At 39.8% G+C, this 22478-nt stretch overlaps 1 protein-coding gene and 2 long non-coding RNA genes across 3 annotated transcripts in view; 2 read left to right on the top strand and 1 right to left on the bottom strand.

The window, feature by feature from the left end:
- Positions 1–22478, bottom strand: part of NUP210 (nucleoporin 210) — a 90084-nt gene that overhangs the window by 37296 nt on the left and 30310 nt on the right. The window contains exons 8-20 of the mRNA XM_081177234.1: positions 20107–20173; positions 18963–19069; positions 18298–18438; positions 14961–15098; positions 12494–12649; positions 7275–7473; positions 6366–6511; positions 5079–5300; positions 2970–3143; positions 2439–2631; positions 2022–2128; positions 546–650; positions 358–459 (exon numbers count right to left, since the gene is read on the bottom strand). Coding sequence (XP_081033360.1) covers positions 358–459; positions 546–650; positions 2022–2128; positions 2439–2631; positions 2970–3143; positions 5079–5300; positions 6366–6511; positions 7275–7473; positions 12494–12649; positions 14961–15098; positions 18298–18438; positions 18963–19069; positions 20107–20173 — 1857 coding nt within the window. The remainder of the gene's footprint in view (positions 1–357; positions 460–545; positions 651–2021; positions 2129–2438; positions 2632–2969; positions 3144–5078; positions 5301–6365; positions 6512–7274; positions 7474–12493; positions 12650–14960; positions 15099–18297; positions 18439–18962; positions 19070–20106; positions 20174–22478) is intronic.
- Positions 6518–11969, top strand: LOC308577283. Its single transcript, XR_014003567.1, has 3 exons — positions 6518–7087; positions 7378–7491; positions 10724–11969. It is a non-coding gene; the product is annotated as an uncharacterized lncRNA (long non-coding RNA).
- LOC308577233 lies at positions 12568–17504 on the top strand. Its single transcript, XR_014003529.1, has 3 exons — positions 12568–12656; positions 14420–15076; positions 16490–17504. It is a non-coding gene; the product is annotated as an uncharacterized lncRNA (long non-coding RNA).

Below are 22478 nucleotides of genomic sequence, written 5' to 3'. Positions count from 1 at the left end.
GAAGATCCAAGGTTTTGATTTACCGTGTTCCTGGGCTCTAGTCCACTTGATTGTAAGAAAAAACCTCAAAATGGTTTACAGTATGCAGCCCTGGACACCAGGAATATATCTCGCAGAAGTCCACTAAGATTAAATACTGGGCCTTGTTTAACTCCTATTCATTCCAAATAGATTTGTTTGGGATATGTTCCTGGGAGGCTGTTCCCTAGCATAGAGGAGTTCTCATTGGAAATTCTAAGGCTGCTTTATTGAAACTAATGAGCATGACGTCAGGCTCCCGCCACTCTACTTTAGAAAAATCATTCTGTACTAAAGAGTTTTCCCTCTAAAGTAAAAACAGTGCATTATGCTACTTACCACTACAACACCTTGAGCTTCTTCATAAGTCACTTTTGCAATGTTGAGAGCGCTGGTATTAACAAGAAAATATCCAGAGCCCTCCTTTATGAGCAGCTCAGTCTGCCAAGAAAAGTACATATTATATAATTTACATAGTTTATATCTTTGCACAGTTCACTTAATAATGTGTAAAGGGAATGCCTTACCTTGACAGCCTGGTGATTATAGATAGTCACTTCTTTAGGACTCACTTTTACATCGTCCACGAGTATTAACTCAACGCTGGAGGACACAGGTGTAAGAGGTTCATACTGTAAGAGATAAGGAAGGTAACCCAAAAGTGCCACATGAAACTTCTGATCTGATGTCATTTTGAAAAACACTTTGTTTTGTACAGTTTGTAATTATGCTTTATCACTGCACACCATATACAGTGGTACCTCTGGATGCAAAATGGATCCGTTCTGGAGCCCCGTTCACATCCAGAAGTGTATGCAACCTGCGTTGGCGCTTCTGCGCATGCATGGGTCACAATTCGCTGCTTCTGCGCATGATGTCATTTTGACCGCCTGCACATGCGCAAGCGGTGAAACCCGGAAGTAACGCGCTCCATTACTTCTGGGTCACTGCAGCACGCAACCCGAAAATACTTATCCCAAAGCTACTTCAACCCAAGGTATGACTGTACTGATATCACAGTATAGAAATGGTGGCATATACAATATTTAATTAATAAATGAATATGCACAGTTTTATTATAGTTAAATAGATTGTGGAAGACTGCTTCCCAGAAGCAGGTAGTGTCTGGACATGACAGCATTTCTTACTTGGCTTTAGGTCAGCACAGTACAGGTACAGCTGCAGGGGCATCTCATTGGCTCTGCTGCTGCACCTGCCCAGTGCCAACCTCTCATCACCTCACCCTCTTGGTTACTGGCATTCACCTCCAAGATGGGATGCCCCGTAAGAAATGCCACCCTGTCGGTCACTACTGCCTAGTAATCAGTTCATCGTCCCTGTATTTCTCTATCTTGGCATAACATGCCAATGTATTTTGGTGAGCCTCGGCAAAATAAGCCTATTCTTCAGCTCATGGTTCAGTGGTGTACCTTGAAATGGCATCTAATTGTGTTTTCTACTTGAGATCTGAAGTAAAATTAGACTTCATTAATTCCTCACATTAGCTCTACATTCTCAATCAAATCTCCTAACTCCTACTCCTTCTCTTTGTGAGATGGAACTTAATACCGTATGATCTTAGAGATTACTTGGTACTATGTAGTGATGCTGACAATGGATGCTCCCTTAATCTAGAAGAGGATGATTAGGGTGGAAGCCAGGCATTAGTAAAGCATGTGGGACATATGATGAGGCATTTAGAGCTGCAGCTGTAATAAGTGACTTTGATGCTCTGCATCAAGGCAGAATCACTTATCAAATCATGTATACAAATGCAGAACTCCATAGTATTTGATTATAGTACTAAAAGAAAAAGGGGAGCAATGGCACTTCTGTGCTGGAAAAATGTATTTAAGTGCTTCTGTCAGGCCCATAATTGTCTGCATTATGATGAATATATTTTAAAGCTACTAAAATGCTATATAAATGCACTAAAAAACCTGGCTATAGCAAATATACCTCATTAGGGCAGTGTAGGTAAAGCTGGAATAAAACTGCATTACCGGTTTATTCACTTCTGCAGCAGCAAGATGAAGATGTTGATATCCAGCCGCAGTGGCAGATATAGTCACTGCTCCAGGTTTATTGTGAACTAAAACAGTTTGCAATCCTAAGGAAAAAAGAAAGACAAAACTGGAAAAGGAGCATTTACTACCTGGTTAAGCATCAGTATACAGAAGCATGGAGGAAACTGACCTTCCTCCCCTCATTTCATTGTATCTTTAAAATTCATTGTATCTTTAAAATATTTTTAAAATAACATTTTTCTCATCAAAGTGTGAACAAAAAGAAAGAATCAGACCCATTCCAAGAAGGAAAAAAACACCCTACAGAAAGCAAAGTGTTTTGATCTAGCACTAATGGCACCAAGTTCAACCAGTTTACACAAAAAAGTGATACATAATGTCCTGGAGTCGTACCATGCATTTTGTTCTGACCATTTCCATGATTTTTCGAAAACAGCTCCATTGGCATATCGGCTTCTATGCTGGCCAGTGAATATTTTGTTGATTCCCAGATAATATTAAGGGAACTAAAATTGTCAAATTTACGTCCCTGTTGATCATAAACCTCCATCTCCAATACTGGATTGCGATATTTCGAGACAGGGACCTGGAAGAGAAATCATTTTGTTTATAAACAGGAAAAATTATCCTTGGAATTGTGTAGAATTGAAAGACAAGCCATGGTGTATTGTAATGCAACGATCATATTTTTCAGCTGAATAAATGTTTGAAGATTTTTGTGAAAAAACAGGGGAAACTGTCGTCTCTCAAGCATGTTGAAAGCTTGCCTACATGATTGGCCCCAGCCGTGTGCTAGCAGGAATTTAAACCTTTAAGCAGCATGTTGGGATGAGGCCATAGAGAAACAATTCCTATGCCATTTCTTAAATGTCTAAAGGGTACTTAAATGCTAGTTAAAGATAGGCATTTTACTATCATTCTTACCCCTTGCTTGTTCTGATGGAGAAAAGGACAGGAGAGACCTATCTCAGGTTCTGCATATATAGGTGCCAAAGTGAATCGGGAGGGACTGGCACAGATCAGCGTCAGAACAGCAGGTTCAGCAGCTGGAAAGGGGTTAGTAACCGTGGGCTTGTTTCCAATTATTAAGGAAATTACCTGCACCAAAATGAGAAAATGAATGAAAAGAAAATATGAATGCTGTGTTAGGAAGGAATTTTGTTGTCACACAATCTAAAGCAAACTCATTTTTTTCTCTCTCTCGCGCGCGCTCTCTCTCTCTTGCAAGAAATATTAAGCCAACATGAGTTTATGTTCCAGTAATAACCTGCACTCTTGACAGATAAAGATGTATCATTTTGACATTTATTTTCATACACAGTTCCAGTCCATTATCAAAGCACAACTTCTCACTGATTATTGCTATTATACCAAGCTTAACACTGCAAAACAAAAATCAAGCTTTTAAGATTTTGAAACAGATGGCAGAGCTTTCTTTCTTCAAGGAAAAGGAAAGTACAAAGTAACTGGTATGTACATATACCAAAGGCTAGTTTAAGAGTTGTTAGTTTATTTCTTAATGCTCAAGGCTTTTTCATTTTCTTTCCTGACAAAAGCAATATTCTTACCCTATAAGAATTTCAACTGACAGCACATTTCAAGTCATTGTAGATTATATGAACACTATGAGAACAACTTTCTAAGTGTTGCTGGTTCTATATTTTTTCCTTTCTTTGTCTTGACCTGAACATGAATATTTTTAATGAACATACCTGGCTGTACCTGATAATAGACAGTAGGTGACTTTCATCTAAATGAATATGCAAATGCAGATCCTTTTATGGGGTGCATCAAAGTCTTAAGACACTTGTGAAATTGAGCACACTCAAAGAAAGTTGATAGAGTCAAATAGTGCAAATTGAACTGCTGAGAGACTTAGGTGAGTTTGTTTTGCTCCCCCCCCCAATTTGTACTTATGACATATTTGAAAATTGTTCAGATGTCCAATAACCCCAAGACAGTTTGCCACTTACAGTGGTGCCCCGCAAGACGAATGCCTCGCAAGATGGAAAACCCGCTAGACGAAAGGGTTTTCCGTTTTGGAGGTGCTTCGCAAAACGAATTTCCTATGGGCTTGCTTCGCAAGACGAAAATGTCTTGCGAGTTCCTGCAGGGTTTTTTTCCTCCCCCCCTTTTTCCCAAGCCGCTAAGCCGCTTATCAGCTGATCCGCTAAGCCGCTTAACAGCTGATCCGCTAAGCCGCTTAACAGCTGATCCGCTAAGCCGCTTAACAGCTGATCCGCTAAGCCGCTAATCAGCTGATCCACTAAGCCGATAAACCGCTTATCAGCTGATCCGCTAAGCCCGCTAATAGCGCTAATCCGCTAATGGGCTTGCTTTGCAAGACGAAAAAACCGCAAGACAAAGAGACTCGCGGAACGGATTCTTTTTGTCTTGTGAGGCACCACTGTATCTTTTCTTACAGTTCTCCATTTATATCTGCAGAACCTCCGAAAATAGTTTAAGGCGGAAAAAACACCAATGACTGTTCAATGCCCTCTGAAAAAAAAAGCAGTGGTCTTGTACTCAGCAACTGAACTCAGCTGTTGAAGCTTTTAACACATTCTGTGACATAAAAGGGTTCTGTGAAAAAGCACTTGTGATGTTAACCTAATTTTGAAATGCTTAGTTCTCAAGAGTGATATTAGATTTATCAGAATCTATATAAAGAGCAGCAACTAATTTATGCATTCAAGTTTTGTATTATACTGTATTAACTTTGGCACCCCCCAAAAAAGCTCAACAACAACAAATGGGTAGATCACTGCCAGTTTTTTTTTTTATAGTGGGAGTAGATCACAGTTTCTTGGGAGTTGGACGTGTCTGCTTTATGGAATGCAACTCTATGAAGCCTTATTATCTTAGCTGTCAGCTAAAATTGTCTCTCTCAGGTCCCCCCCCCTTCAATTTATTTGTATGCCACTTTCCCACAAAACTGTGCCCAAAGTGTTTCACAACACATCAAGTGAACAATATATATTTTTGTGGTCTCAAAGTCCCACAAAATTTATCATCTCCATCCGTCTTACTCACTTGTTCCCCCAGGGCTCTGCAAGATGCTCTAACCCAATGTTGGAAAGGATTTCTAGTTGTAGGTGGCCCTAGTAATGATAAACCGACATTGTCTGAATCTTCAGCGCTGATGTTCCTGTAGAACTTGGATGGTTCTAGAACCCATGGTCTGGGTCCCCCTTCAAATATTATATCTTTGGAGGAGCCTAAAGTTACTAGGGCAGCAGAAATGGGATCAACAGTCTAGGAGAAGAAAGTAACCCTGATTAGAATTTGGTACAAAATTACAAAATACTGAAAATAATATAATAATAGCACATCATACTGTTGTCTCACATTGATCTTCATGTTTAACCTATGAGATTTATATACTCTGCTTGGAATTCTTGAAATATTGAAGCCTCCAAACTGTATCCAAAATTACTATAAAAATTAAAACAGCAACTCTAAGTATCAATAAACCTAACCTAACTAAATGCACACCTAGCCGTGAAAAATCAAATAATCTGTCATGTTGAACGACTTTATACCAAGTTTAGGAATCTTTTATCATATGATTTAAGCACAGCTTAAAGTTGTTTTGGGGTGCTGTCTGAATATGAAGTGACATTAGAAACCTATGGAATATTGGAACAAAACCAGTATTACCTCATTATATTTGCTTACAAGCAAAACATTTCAGAGCGTAAAGGTAAGGTAAAGGGACCCCTGACCATTAGGTCCAGTCGTGGCCGACTCTGGGGTTGCGGCGCTCATCTCGCTTTACTGGCCAAGGGAGCCAGCATACAGCTTCTGAGCATAGTGCTGGTTTAATCCCACCCCCCTAAAGTTGTAGCTCATTACAAACATGGAATTTCTCCATGCGAGTGACTTTTCTGAATCTTCTTTTCCCCACTCTGTCTCTACCCCTCCCCACAAAAAAATATCTGCTTTTAAAACTAATGTGATATCTATTTAAGCAAGTGACAACTAGTGCTCTGGACCACTGAGACATACTAAAAAGTTCTAGATTAATTCAATCTAGCTATTACTATTACATTAATGAAACAGGCTTATCATCTCAAGGGTACATGTCCACAAGTGATTGGACATTTTGTAGTTCCTGAAACACGTAAACAGTTTATAAGGATTATTCAAGGTAGAAAGCATCAGAGATCCAAGCATAAGGGAATGAAGCTATTTAATTTTGATTGAAATCCTTTGTATCCTATAAGACTTCACCTCAAATCACTCAGTATTGCAAGTTAAGTATTTACTGAAGAATCAAAAGCTACGAAGACTAAGAAAAAGGGGGAACTAAAGGCTTACTTTTAGTGGCAGATGGGCAGCTATAGTAATACTGGCACTGAGGTGGATATGTTCATGGGTGTAACTAACAACAAGTGCTGTATATCCTTGGGCTTCAGCTTTTACCCTGACCCCACTGCAGTAGTCAGAAGTTGGCTTTAGTCTTCCTGTTAAGGAAATCAAAGGAGAGTAAAAATGTGCAATGTGTAAATTTAAGTAAAATTAAAATCAAATTTATTCATGTTGTTTTTATAAGTAAACCACCCTGAATAATCTAAATATTTTCCAGGGCAGTTTACAAGAACAAGAACACATATAAAGTAATACAAATAGTGAAGTGAAAAGTAAGCAGATCAAAACAGTATTGCTATCACTGCGAAAGTCTTGGGGTGGAGGGTGGGGGAAGGAAAGGTCGGTGACCATTTTGCGCAGGAGTTCCAATTTTTGCCCCAGTGTACATCGACAGAGAATGTATAAGCATGACCCACCCCCACCCCTGTTCTGCCTTCTTCTGGGTATAAAAGGACCCATGCGTTGGTGATTGCATTTCAGTTGGACAAGCCTAAAATGGGCACCACCTGTACAATCAACTCCTATTATATAACCAGTTTTGTTGTTGTTTTTTTACAAACTTTTATTATTATTATAAATGGATGAAACAAAACAAAAGTGGACTGGGAACCTGTATCCTTCCAGAGGTTGCTGACTTCCAACTCCATCAGCCCCATCCAGCATAGCCAATGGTGAGGAATGATGGGAATTGTAACAACTGGGAAAGCAACAAGCTCTCAACCCCTGATCTATATAACACCTCTTAGTTATTCATAAGCATTTGCTATTGATAAAAGAATCCTTAGCATGCCAGTAAGTGGATTACATATTTGTTCCTCTATCTTAAAAACTGAAATGAAGTAATTCCTTTTAAGTCACCTTGAAGTGGAATGAATACACCACGGTTCTCAACCTCGACAACTAAATCAAAATGTGAACAGTCACTCAGGGTGACCATCTGACTGGTTTCCTCATTCATTAGACCATTAATCTTCAGAGGCAGCTCCAGGATTTCACCCACACGTGCTTCAACTCGACATGGCGTGAACTCCATGCCACTAGGTTCTGTCACGTACACCTAGGAAACAATAATGAGGTAAGACACAGCAGCCAGAATGGAGCTAATGAACAAAACCTGAACTGGAAAATTTGAAATGCCAAGAGGAAGTTGCTTATTTTTAGCCACTTTTAACTATCTGAAAGTTTCACTTTTAACCTCAAAAATTTCCAACTTCTAATTTGAAATGCGTGACTTGCAGACAAATAACTTTGTTTTAATCAGAACAAAGCATGACACAAATACCTTGCAGAGCTCCTGAGACTCTTAGAGATCTCTCTCTCTCTCACCCCCCCCATTACACAACTTACACTTTTTATGCCCACACACAGTCAAAAAAGTGAGACCTAGAGACAGGTCCAAAGGCAGACATGGGCAAAGCCCCTCAATATGGTTTGGTTTATGTATTAAGGAGGCATGGTGGTAACTGACTTTAGAAGGCAATGGAATTGCTAGGGAAGACATGACATTCTTTGTTAACTTCCTATAAATTACACTTTAGTTATTTAAGGTTCAATAATATCTGTCTAATGGACCTCCACTTATCTAATTCCTCATTCAAGAATAACAGAGGCAGTAGTTCCTTCTTAGAAAATCTAAATGCAAGCAAAGAGCCCCTTAGGATCTTGATTGCACCTTTCCTTTCTCCCCTAATGCACTTGGTGCTATATCTGAGTTAAGGACTACTGTAGATTCATTGTTGTTAGAGTTGTCATGCTCTAGATTTCTGCAATTGTGGGAGTTTCACCACAATGAGCTTTAAGAACCTCTAGGTATTGACCATATGGCCAAACACCACAATGTCTTTGCTAATATAACCTTTGTTGAATGCCTACTGTTCCTGAGGAGATTTAAATCTTTGGGGCTTATTCTTTATAACATGCTGACAATGAAAGTGACCAAGCTGAATTCATGCCGTTCAATGCTCAGGAATTGGGCAAGAGATAGTGACAATGCTACTGGTAACAGATAAGCTGAGATCCTTTTGTGGAGAAAGAAATAATAAACTGAAATGCATTTGAACATCTCATTTTAACATCATCTTGTCCAAACGTGAATGTGCAGATGTCACTGCATAATAGTAGAATAGGAATTTAGCACCTATAAAATTTGCAGTCACTGTAAGTGTATTACTCTGATCCCCCTCACTTCTTCAAGGAGTCCTCTCTCTTCTGAAACAGCATCCAATACCATGGCTCTCAAAATGTGTATCAGAAGCCTAGGGAATCCCAGGGAAGCATAGGACCTTGTGGCAGGTGAAGCTTTTCTCTCCAAGCCAAAACAGGTTGGCAAAATTGAATGTCCCCTGGGAGTGAACCTTTAGGGATTGGATTGTAGGGGGTGATGTCGCTCTTCCTTCAATGTGACTTGGAAAGAAGGGAACTCAGAAAGAGATGCTACTTCTTATATTTTATCTGTGCATGGACTTAGGAGCTGGTCAGAGAACCTCTTCTATTCTCCTTTGTATGCCTGTGTTGCATTAATACTCCACATGTTATTACATGCAGCAGCAGGCTCTGTCCATTTCAATAAACAGAGCTTACAGACATGTAAATATAAACAGGACTGTGGTCAATCACACTGAGTCAGAGTGAATGCACAGCAGGTTTGGTGCGTGCTTAATACGCATGTGACTGTTGTGTTTATTGACAGCTCACTTCTGTCACATATTTTCTATAATATACACATGGAAATGCTATCTCAAATGTGGGGAGAAGCAGATGCTTAAATTCCAAGTTTATATTTTATTCCTTGCTATCATCAAGAAATCATCACAGATGGATAGCAGCATTTCATAACAACTGCTTGATCAAAGCTTTTATTCAGTGTGTCTAACTTTTTAAGCCACCTGTCTAATGCTTCAGGTTAAATTGCGGACCATATGGCATGGTGTTAAAAATGTAATCCTCATGAAAGGTATAGACTACTTGCATAACCTGATAATCAAGGTCAGCAGGCAGATGTTTGCTTCAAACACAAGATGCAAAGCTTGAGCAGAGACAGTTAAAATGTTAAACTGAAGGCACTTGTTTCATTTAATGCTCGTTCTTGCAAGTTCAAATGAGATGAAGTGCACTCATATGGCTCTGCGTTTTGAATCATGAATCTCAAAGTAAAGGTTTAACTAAACATCTCATTTCTGAGCCTCATGTAGGCAGCTATCATTTCCTGGAAAATGACATTTTGGGGACAGAGATATTGTGTGGTACATACACACAGTGCATAACAAACCTCCATCTAACTTTAGTAGTAGGTTAGCAAGCAGGATAACACTGCAACTTAATATTTAAACTGCTGTGTTTAATGTCCATTTAAAATATTTTTGAAAGGACAGACTGCTTAAAACAGATTGAAAACAAGCTGTTACATACACCATAGGCACTGCAGATGCAACTTACTTTCATACCAAGAGTGACTGTCTAGTAAATGGCTTTTCGCTCTGGAACAGTCACTATGTTCCTGGAAAATGCACCCTAGCAAAAGGGCTTTTAGAAAACAAACATACAATGTGAACTTGGCAGGATTCCAATAGCTCTTGATTAAAATAGCAGGCAGTGGCTCTTTAACCAGATTCCTCTCCATTAGTTGTTGCATTATAACTGGTCCAGGTGGTACCATCTATCTGACATAAGCACAGTAGTCCAAATGAAAACATATCTCTATATTCTTAAGTACACAGGCTCTAGAGAGTCAGGTTGGGCACATATAATACCTGGCTGATCTTAGAAGTCAGGCTTTGCTTGTGCTATTAGAGACAGTGCAATTGTGTATGTGGGGATGTCTTTGAAGCCAGTTCAGAAAAATACAGCTAGTACGGAATTCAGCTGTGAGATTACGGACTGGGACCAGAAGGTCTGAACATATTACACCAATTCTGGCCCAATCGCACTGGCTACAGTTTAGTTTCTGAGCTCAATTCAAAGTGCTGGTTTCACCTATGAAATCTTATGTGGCTAAAGATGCCTCAAGGAACCCCTCTCTCCACATGAACCAGCCCAGACTCAGAGACCTTCTCCATGTGTCTCTTCCTAGGTTTTTTCAACGGGGCTCTCCATCTGCGGAATGCTCTGCGGATGTGTCTGGCACCATCACTGTCAGTTTGGGGGCACCAGACCAAGACATGATTTACATAGGCTATTGGTGGTTATGTTAGCCTCTACTATGGTGCTCAGTTTTTAGTAGGGTGGGGCAGGCATTTCTTGATGTATTTTTGAATGAGCATTTTAGGAACTTCGTACTGTATAAAGTTTTCTCTCTCTCTGGTTTACAGCTATACAGTTTGACTGAAACAATTGGCCTGGTACCTGCTAATTTGTTCCTGTCTGCTTACTAGCCTGGGCCCACAATCACCCAGATTTACCCCTCCCAGACATACAACACATTCAGCACCTGGCTCTGCATGTATTCCTATTCATACTAGATTAGGTTTGCACGTGCACCTCTTTACAGTTGTTAAATATGGTAAGCTCTGATGGTGCCAATCATCTATTTGAAAAACTAGGAGGAAGAGGGGAAATTAAATCCAGAATCACAACAGGTGAGAAGTGTGGTTAACCATCTGTTTGACAGGTGAGTGTGCAGAAATCTGCTTGAACTATGGATCAGTCATTATATATAATTGTAGCTGAAAATTGGCTCTCCAGGGGTTTTAAATGTTTGCAATTTCACTTTGGGAGGAGAACAGATAATTTGGAAAACTTCTTTAGAAGCCTCCTTCTTCTGGCTGAAGACTATTTCAGGTAAGTCAATTTTGTGTCTTGGAACCTGAATTTCACCAATTCAACCTTTCTACAAGGTTTGTAGGAAGTGGAGGTTTTAACACGTGTCTTCAAATCTTTCTGCGGTTCTCTACATCTGTAGGGTGTTAGCATTTAGCCAGATGACAATGGATAAAGTGCAGCATTATTCACCTTTAGCAATTTAAGAAGGAACCAAAATTAACATGTTGGTCATTGTGACGGAAAGCTCAGGTAGACCAGAATTTAGTGGTGCAGTGCTGTGAAATTTCCCCAGAGTGGTGTAGCTTGCAGAGTTGGCAGCAGGTACAGCTATCCAGAGGGGAGTGGAGACAGCACTTTGTGAGAGAAAAAGAAAAGCAGCTGGGAGTTGGTGTTCAGCTGGATAGGAGAATAGCCTCTGAGCTTTGTGTAAAATGCGCCCTGAGGAAAGTATCTATAGCCAGAGAAAGAAGTCTCTGAACTTAAAAGATAGTGACTATTGTCTTTTAAGAGTATACAGAGAAGTGAGAACTGGGAATTTGAAAAAGGAGAAGCGGAGTTGTGAGGAAACACTCTCCTTTGGTCTCATTTCAGGAAGAAGGAAAGAGATCTTCTGGAAAGAGAGAGGAATAATTCCAAACCCATTAGGAGGGGTGTGGTGATCCCCTGGTCTGCTATACTAGTAGAAGAGCCTCAGGAATGAGATTTATAGAAGACTGACAAAGTACCACCTTGTCTCAGGACTCAAGGATTAAGACCTCAGCTGCAAAACTTCTGCAAGTAGTTTAAGGGATTAAAATATGGTATGTATTTACCATCTTATTTGGAAACTTGTAGCATCTACTCAATTGTTATAGAAATATTAGTTAACAATTTCTTGAAATGATTCTACCTCCTGGCACATCTTTTGTTTTACCAATTTTGTTGTAAAATGAAACCTTTTTCCTGTTTAACTTCCCTAAATCTCCAAGTGCTGGAGTTTTCTTTAAAAATAAGAAAATTAGCCAGTAGCAAAAGGGGGCATGCCTCAGTCATCCTGTGCATTTTATCCTGTTTCCCCACTTGTCCCGTACTCCATATGTATGAAAAGCTGCTTCTGCAGTATTTAACAAACATAAATAATTCATCTAGGGAAACCCTCTTGAGAGAAGCGAAAGGATGTTCAACATTTCCTGTCTGCTCTGAAGCCCCACAAGGAGAATTCCCTAGGCACAGAAAGAGACATGAACTCTTCTGCTCCATGACTGATAGCACAGTGTGCCTCCTTTGCAGATTCTGATAAGACCTTTCTTGGAAGGAAAAGCAAAATAAGTATTACTTGCCTTCAAATCCCCGTAATGCAATGAATTCTGAACGTCACTGGCACGTATAATACTGACACCAATTTCATTTCCAGTGGTCATTACTCCCTTGACTGTTACTGTAGCAACGTTTTGGTTAGATGAGGACCAAGAAAAATTACCACTTCCACCATGAGCCTAGACGGTAAATGAAAAAACATAAAAAATAAATATATTCATTTTATTACTTGTTCTCATATACACCCCTAAGTTACCCATTCTGCAAATTACTCAAATAGATTAGAATAGCCTAGCCTAGAACTGCTAGCCAGACATTCATGGAGAAAAACACTCTTCCGCTAAACTAGAAACATCAGGGATCCACACTCTGCTGCATTTTAATCTCTTATTTCCTTACACAAAGATGTTTCATTCATAGTTATAATGGCCACAGACACCTCTCCCCCTCTGGTTCTCTATCGCCGGCAAATTTTTTGATACCGAGAGATACCTCAGTGATTAATAGTGCCAGGAGTCAGCATATCATTTCACAAGTCAGCACACAAGAGGCCCAGCATATAGCATTGCTGCGTTCTTAAGAACTCCGATTAATTCCGTTTTACTGAAAGCCGGAGACAGCCAACTGAATGATTTCAAGTCTCAGTGCAGCTAACCTGTGTACTGCTGAAAGTGTTTTTCTACCAATGGGAATTTCTGAAAAGAATTAATGGCAAAAGGGGGCACAGAAAATTGATTTCTTGCTGTCATCATGTCTTTATTTTTAGTCTTAAGGGGAGGTTAGCTGTGTATATACATTGCTTCCGAAATTCATCAGAAGTCAGCCGCTGACAACAATGAAGAGCACCAGTTTTCACTATGCTTCTTACAAAGGTCTGAATACTTTGGCCTGCAACACCCTTAGTCTTTCAAAGGACTCAGTAGCTGTAAAATGCATGTCATCAGCCCTAAGTCCTTTCCTAAAATCAAAACTGCTAGGTAAATCTTCACACATTTATCTTCATTTTGTGTTTGTGGCCTGAACAAGAAGATGCATTTACAGTACTCTGTTTTTATAGCATGTAAACTATGGAGAAATGTATGACCTCACAGATCAAGCAATGGGATAGCTCTGTATGCTATGCATATCAGAGATGTATACCATCTGTTTCAGCTCTATAAAAACCCACTGCCATAAGTAGAATATCGTCAATAGCAGTCTGATATGCATTATAAATTCTGGCAGCGAGGAAAGAAAACCCAATAAGGGCACTGTAAATTACCCACACTCTTCCACATGCAGAATTCCTTCCCACTCATCTTCTCCACTGGTCAGATTCCTCTCCACATGCAGAGAGGTTGAACATGCAGGAGAGTTTCTCAAATTATCATAAATAATTATGTTTAGAATTATTCTAAGCAGAAACACAAATTTAAAAACCCCAGGAAATAATTTCACTTTCACAGGCCAAACTGCCCAAATAATCAAACTAAATAGGGGGTGATCACCACCACACATCTCCCATACCCTTCTGCAGTTGGATTGGGTTCTAATACATTCTGTTTCCACTGCATCACCTCTCACATTCGGAGGGGAGGGGGTTGAATTAACAGAAGCACAAACCATGCACGCACACCAGCAGGAGCATCCATTGAGTAGAGTTCTGTTCAACAGAAGCTCCTACCCACGGAAGCAAAAATCTAGATTCAGCCCCATAACTTAAATTTCTTTCTCTCAAATCAGATGGCTTAACTAAGACTTCTGTATTTTTACATGTCAGAAACCCACACAGCTTGGCATTTATCCCTAAAGTATGCTTCACATAGATGCCTCTTTTCAAGTTAAACAATTTCTGATACAAAGAGGACGAAAATCTTTGTAAGAGATCTGAAGAGCTCTGACACCCTTAACTGAGTTACCTGTAAACAAAACCAAAAAAATGCTTGCGTAACAGAATTTATTTTTCCGAGGAAAGTTCAAAGAAAAGATGCTTCTGGTTAACCTTATTCGCTGGAAACTGAGAAAGCATGAAAATTGCAGCAGAAGAGTCATGGTTGGAAGATCTACTATAAATAAAGCCGTGGCCTTTGCCTCCCAACAGCAATGTTATTGCAATGGTGGATGAAACAGAGGAAGTGAAGTATGTCGGTGTGAGTGCTGCTCTGGCTATCTTCTTGGCAGTCAACAAAGCTCCTAACTTATGGAACCTACCTGCCATAAACCATAAGAATTTTTATTTGTTTTCCATTTGTTATTTTCTACCACCACAGGTTATGTTCTGCAATCATACCTACTTTAAAAGGAAGGCTCCTTAATCATAAGAGTGTGCCATAAAACAAAATGCAGTTCTGGAAGCAGCAGGTGTCAAATTGCAGCAGAAGAGTAACGAAATTCCATTTTCTAATAGAAAGAGGGTTGCAGCCTCAAAAGTTAATAACGTACAATAGAGTCATCAAGTACCCAATAGCGAGGCGGACTGTTTTCTGCATTTAGATGGCTTTCAGCACTTACCTTTATTGTGTACTGATAGGCTCCAGCTTTCGGCTGCCATGGAAACGTCAAAATGCTTGGTGAAAGAGCAATGGGAACATAAATGTCTACTTCTTGCTGATTCTGTACAGGAACAGGTAGTGTGTGAACACCTCCATCCTATTAAAATAAATTATGCACTAATTAAACTTTGTTTATTTGACAAAGTCTGTCTGAATCTTAAAAAGATGAAATGCCGGGGGAACTTAGGGATGCTTATTTCATCTCTGACATGTTCCTGAACTTCTGCATCGTCACATACACTGGAGACACTTCTCCATGTCCCCCTGTCTCTGAAGTTACATAGGTGGCCATCTCAGCTGGGACTCAATTTAATGTACTTTCAGCACCAGGCAAAGACCTCTTTATTTTCCCCTTTTAAAGGCTGTGTGCTGATTACTATTTTGCTAAGCTGCTTTACTGTTTTAATCTATAGTTGCCCCGAGAATATTACTGAAAGGTGTACTGTAGTGTCTTTTAATAGTAGTAATAAAAATACATACATGGGCTAAGAAGCTGATACAGAGAGTGGCCTTCTAATTTGTGTTGCAGAGCACATGTTTGTCAACATATATGTATTAGAAATGTATGATATTGATAACCTGAAGATATGGGTTTTCGTCCAAAGGCCTTACTACATTCTGGGGGCTTCCTTTCAACTCCAAGCAAGTAATGTTAGGATCATAAGATTGTTTCCAATATCAAAACATTAGTTATATTCAGAGTGGATTCAGTGAAATTAATGAATCTTGCATCCATTGATTTCATTGGGACTACTCTAAGTAACTCAGTTGGATATGCTCTATAGTTACCCCAAAAAGCAATGGCTAATCTACAGTATTTAACAATTACTATTGTTAACCAAAGACACGTTGCTCACAATAAAGTTAATTGTTAAAAAAACCCACTTAGTATTTTCCACTACTATTACTACTACTACTACATTAGTATAAACACTTCAATAACACTTTTAAATTCACATATGTGACCTAGTTGTAATCCTTACAACAGCATTATAAAGTAAGTCAGTCTCCTTATTAAACTATGCATCACTTTCCACACTTGGATAAGACCACATCCACTAAACTTTAAACCAGAAAGAAGTGTATTTCAAAATAGAAGCTGTTTATCTGTTCCCATTAATGGGTTTTTCTGAACTCCATACCGGCAATTACATTCTAAGTCAAGAAACAATTCCCTAGACAATTATCCCAAGTAAATCAGCCTGCAACTATCCAGGGCTGCCAAGATCTGCAGCCTTGAGCAGCAACTTCTCATTAGTCACAGAAGCATTGCTTTATTTCCTGTGGGAGGTTGCTAACAAGATATTCCGGAATCAATGGCGTTGGTTATGGGGGCACTCAAAACTTTGGCATGGTGTTATATCCTTGGGGTACTTTGCATATCCAGACTGATAGCAGGGACTCAGTCACCAGTGGTCTATAGGAATGTTGCAGATTTAATTACCGTATATTGTTATAACATTTCCTTTTGATACCCATGTTGGCTAGGTATGAAGAAAACCTCACAGCCCTGCCCTCTCCTTGGTGCCAGCGAAGCATATAACTGAACACTGAAGAAACTTGCCAGGCCTCCCTCATTCCATGAGCAACTGCAAAAGCCTCTTGCCTCTACAGCAGCTTCAGGACCAACAGGGACCAGATTGTTAAGAAATAATTGTCAACACTATTGGAAAAAAATGATTAAAAGTACTCCCCCCCCAAACCAGAGTCCTTTCTGTTGGGGATAATTCAGACTGAAATTCCCAGGTGTCAGAAAAGGTTATCTATGTATGCTACCACTGCAGCCCGTGTTTTGATAGCGCCAAAATGGAAAACAAACGATGTCCCAACTAAAGAAGAATGGCAACTTTTAAGTTGACAGACTATGCACAACCTGCAGACTTAACATATCGAATAAGAGAACAAGAAGAACATATGTTTATAAAAGACTGGAAAACGTTTATTGAATATATGGGAAATAATTGTATACAGCTGAAAATGCTGGCAGCATTAAAATAAATCCAACAGTGTAAACAAGTTTTGATGGATGCAATAATGGAATACTGAATGGTATAGTTTTTGTAAAATATGCAGGGATTTATGATATGTAAAATGAACCATGGAAAGAGAAGAAGCGAAGTCATTAATATATTAAGGATGTAAAATGAGTATTTTAAATTGTTTTATATATATAACAACAGTAGGAAGGACTGTTCCTTCCTATCCCATTTGTCTTCAGTAATCAAAAAGACACCAGGAAAGGCTTCAAAACTTGCAAATTGGGGCCAGTCTATAGGAAGTTAGCTTTGCAGCTTATCCTCGTATTTTGCAAATTATTGAAGCTCAATTTAAACAATCCACTTAATTTTTTGGTAAAGGTTTTACCAGACTGTCCTGCCTAGGATGTTTGAATGCTCCCTGTAGGAGAGGGAAAGCCCCTAACTTCAAGCATATACAAAAGAGTCAGGTTAACAAATAGAGGCAACCTAGTCTGCTCCCAAACACATTATTTTAATTTGTATACAGTGGGCAGACATGACTAACCACTGTATAACAGTGCCCCCAGCTCCCAGCCCCTCTAGACGGTCCAGAAGGATGTTATGGTTGATTGTATCAAAGGCCGTTGAGAGATCCAGCAGAACCAGGAAACAGCTCTCACCTTTGTCCCTAGCTCGCCGGATATCATCAACCAGCGTGACCAAGGCAGTTTCAGTCCCATGGTGAGGCCTGAATCCCGATTGGAAGGGATCCAAATGGTCCGCATCCTCCAGGCGTGCCTGGAGTTGTTCAGCAACCACGCGCTCAATCACCTTGCCCAAGAATGGAAGATTTGAGACTGGGCGATAGTTGGCCATCGTGGCCGCATCTAAAGATGGTTTTTTAAGAAGCGGTTTAATGATCGCCTCTTTCATCATGGCTGAGCAACTCATATCTATAGCATGAGTTCAGAATAGCATGAGTACAGTTCAGAAAAAGCTTTACTACTTGAATACATTACTTAGAAAAAAGCCCCCGTGATCAAAAATGTCCAACTGAGTTGCTTCAGATTGATGCATTTAGGGATATGTAGTCAGTTTGCAATTGTGAAGACAATTACTTGAAATGAAATTCTACTGGAATCAATGGAACTTATTTTCAAATAGATGTGCTTATAGTTGTAAGGGGTCCTTCATTTCTATTAAAACAAGTTAATTCCCACTCCCCCTTGACTTTGTTGAACTTCAAGGTATCATATTTGCTCTTAAGATACCATTCAGGTTCAAGGCTTCAGCTTTAAACAAATGCAAGACAAAATGTTCCTCTTTCAACAGACATACCTGATCTACAACAGATGTTAAAGAAGCACTTATAATGGTGTGTCCCTCCTTTATCGCTTTCACATGATGATATGAACCATTTGGAGAGGACTGAAGAACCTTGAAGTATGCTTTTGGCCAGGAAATATCAATTCTGAGATTCTGAAATTTAAAAAGGGTGAGTGTAATTACTTGGACATAAGAGGATGTACTCTGAATAAAACACAAATGAATATATGACACAGAAGTACTATAATAGATCTAGGAAAGATTGAGCTGAACTTCATTCACAAAGCAAGGCTTTCCTAACACCTTCGGCTGACTATAGTTCACTGTGCCCTCTCTGCACAATCCCGGGGATCTCTGGCAATGCTGTGGGCTGGGGCATGGGAAGTGGCGGCAGCAGCAGCTGCAGGACAGGGAAATCAGAGCAATTTAGCAGGGTTATCTTGTGAAAGTTGAAGAGTTTTTCTGCTTATGCAAGAAATTTCCAGATCCAAACCAATATATGGTATTTCCAATTTTGTTCTACTCAGCTAAATTCTACTCACAAGTAGACTCAATGAAATTAAGAGACGTAAGTTAGCCCTCGCCATTAACCTCTATGAGCCCACTCTGTGTGTGTGTATTCTTATTCAGGTATTCAAACACATTTAAGAGAAAATGTATGCCCATATTTCACTTACATCCGATAAGTGCACCTTATTACTTGATTTATCATACACATCAACAGTGATTTCATAGAGCCTCTCTGTTTCCAAGACCCACCTATCAGCAGGATGAATTGAAAATCCTATAAAGTAGAAAAGCAATGAAAATCATACTTTACAGAAATACATATTTGATAAAGGGTTATCAGAATCATATTTTCAATAAAATAAAATACTCTTATTTTGTTGATAAGAGGCTTCTAATATTCAGCCAGGGCACTAGAGTTTGACACAATAAAAATTAAGCAACAATCACATTCTGTGACTGTAGAAAAACAATTAAGTAAATATTTATTACTTTACTTGTCAGTCCCAAAGGGCTCTCTGATCTGCAACTAAATAATAATAATAATAATAATAATAATAATAATAATAATAATAATAATAATAATAATAATATATTTATACCCCGCCCATCTGGCTGGGTTTCCCCAGCCACTCTGGGCGGCTTCCAACAGAACACTAAAATACAATAACCTATTAAACTTTAAAAGCTTCCCTAAACGGCGCTGCCTTCAGATGTCGTCTAAAAGTCTGGTAGTTGTTGTTTTCTTTGACATCTGGTGGGAAAGCGTTCCACAGGGTGGGTACCCTCTGCCTGGTTCCCTGTAACTGTAATCTATCTATCTATCTCTCTATCGTGTGTGTGTGTGTGTGTGTGTGTGTGTGTGTATTATAGCTAGAAACATAAGAGCTTCAAGCAAAGATAATAGGCAAGAGTACTTTCCGTGGCCCAGAGAAATGCTTGGAAACAGGGAAAGGACATTTGAAGAAAAGTGGAGAAAGGGCTTGGAACCACGGATTAATAAGACTTTGCATATGATAAGCATATGGCTTTGCATATGATAAGCACAATGTTTAACCATTCACACATTTGCAAATCTAACGAAAATGAGATATTTGAAAATTTGAACTCGTAGGCTGTAATTATGGCCATGCAAATTTAAAGGCCACCCATCAGTCACCCACAGATATGAATTATATTAAAAACACATCAACATACTGTAATATAAATGGACACATTAAGTTATTATAGCTAGAAGAAAGAAGTTATTTATTTTCCCCCAAAGTTAACAAGACAAAACTGACAGATTCATTTGATTGAACATCTAGTACTAACCTAAGTATCCAGGGTCTACAACATAAATGGTGCCATTTGGTAATTTGGAAGCACCTTTCATAGAAATACTTGGAAACTGGTCAAGGTCAAGAGATTCTGATACAGTTTAGCAGCACAGTAAGTTACAAGCAACTTCTTCTTTAACTGAAACTAATAAGGAAAATAACGCCATCATAAAGAACACACAGTGGGCTATGTTTGCATATGACACTACACTGTGATCTAATGCTGCATGCATGAGCTGCAGTGAGCCTAAACAAAGCATCGGGCTCAGGAATCCCTCTTCCTCCCAGGCAGCCATGAAAAATACTTAGTTGGAGTTTAGTTTCACTTCTTTGCCTTGTTGCAGGGGTTGGCAATTCTTTTTAGCAGGGGGCTGGTCAACTGTCCCTCAGGCCTTGTGGGGGGCCAGACTATTTTTTTTTGGGGGGGGGTGAACGAGGGACAATGAGCGGCGTGCGAAAGGGCTCCGGAGAGGGGCTGGCACCAACAAAGCCCAGCCCCCTTCCTCCTCTAGGCAGGGCGGGGAGAAACCAGAAGGAGGGAGGGAGGAGGTGCTGCTGCGGTGTATGTGGGGGGTGGGGGAATGGTGCAGCCTGAACGATCAGAATCAGATCCATGCAGTAATTCCCAATTTGAACTATAAAATAGCGATTTTCTTGAGTCAAAATGAGAGTACTCCTAAACATTTTTTTTTAGGAAAAAAGCACTGCATAGAACATGATATGCTGCCCTTCATAAAAATGAAACTAATCTTCAATGAAATCCTCCTGGTTGCACAGGACAAGGAGAAGGAAGGAGTTCATGGGATAGCTCAGTTGGTAGAACACGAAACTCTTAATGTCATGGTCATGGGTTTGAGCCCCATGTTGGGCAAAAAGATTCTTGCATTGCAGGAGGTTGGACTAGATGACCCTTGGGGATGCTTCCAACTCTGCAATTCAATCATTCTGTGTGCGTTAAATGAGCTCACTATAGCACATGCACATAGTATTAAACCAGGCATCCCCAACCTTTAGCCCTCCAGATGTTTTGGCCTACAATTCCCATCATCCCTGACCCCTGGTCCTGTTAGCTAGGCATGATGGGAGTTGTAGGCCAAAACATCTGGAGGGCCAAAGGTTGGGGATGCCTGTAAACTAAACTATGGTTTAGCATTATATGTTAATGCAGCCGGTGACTTGATACTCACATAATCTTCCTAACAAGAGTTTTAATAAACAGTTCCTGGGGTCTGGATGCAGTATGGACGAAAGTGTAAGTAGCTGCTTCTCACAGCTGCCATAGTGGGAGGGGTGAGTGCAAAAGCCTGACATTTTACATGCCTTCCTCTTGTAGTGAGAATCATGGTTTCCTGTTCCACCTGAATCAAACTAATACCTTTTATAATTATATTTATGTTTGGCACAAGATGAACTGCATTTCCTGGAGGTAGAACTACATTTCATTGTATGGCAATTAAGGCAGACAAACACTAAACAGAGAGGGAATTGTGATAGTCAACTTGCAACAACTTAAGATTGTATGGTTCCATACACTATGTTGCATTTTGCCTAACCACTGTAAAAAAAGATTTATTTATTTTGCAAGGTTTATATATCACTTGATTGTAATAAAACAAATACAATCATCACTAAAAATGCTACTTTTTAAAACCTTCAAAAATAATAATCAATGATAAGCATATGTCAACGTTCTGCATTTCTGGATTGTTGTTGTTTAGTCATTTAGACATGTCCGACTCTTCGTGACCCCATGGACCAGAGCACACCAGGCACTCCTGTCTTCCACTGTCTCCCGCAGTTTGGTCAGACTCATGTTTGTAGCTTCTAGAACACTGTCCAACCATCTCATCCTCTGTCATCCCCTTCTCCTTGTGCCCTCCATCTTTCCCAACATCAGGGTCTTTTCCAGGGAGTTTTCTCTTCTCAATAGGTGGCCAAAGTATTGGAGCCTCAGCTTCACGATCTGTCCTTCCAGTGAGCACTCAGGGCTAATTTCCTTAAGAATGGATGCGTTTGATCTTCTTGCAGTCCATGGGACTCTCAAGAGTCCTCCAGCACCATAATTCAAAAGCATCAATTCTTCGGCCATCAGCCTTCTTTATGGTCCAGCTCTCCCTTCCATACATCACTACTGGGAAAACCATGGATTTAACTAAACGGAACTTTGTTGGCAAGGTGATGTCTCTGCTTTTTAAGACGCTGTCTAGGTTTGCCATCACCTTTCTCCCAAGGAGCAGGCGTCTTTTAATTTCGTGACTGCTGTCACCATCTGCAGTGATCATGGAGCCCAAGAAAGTAAAATCTCTCACTGCCTCCATTTCTTCCTCTTCTATTTACCAGGAGGTGATGGGCCCAGTGGCCATGATC

This window comes from Podarcis bocagei, assembly GCF_964188305.1.
Source record: "Podarcis bocagei genome assembly, chromosome: 2".
Lineage (NCBI taxonomy): Eukaryota > Metazoa > Chordata > Lepidosauria > Squamata > Lacertidae > Podarcis > Podarcis bocagei.
The sequence above is the reverse complement of the archived record's forward strand: the minus strand, read 5'-3'. Positions and strand labels throughout refer to the sequence as shown.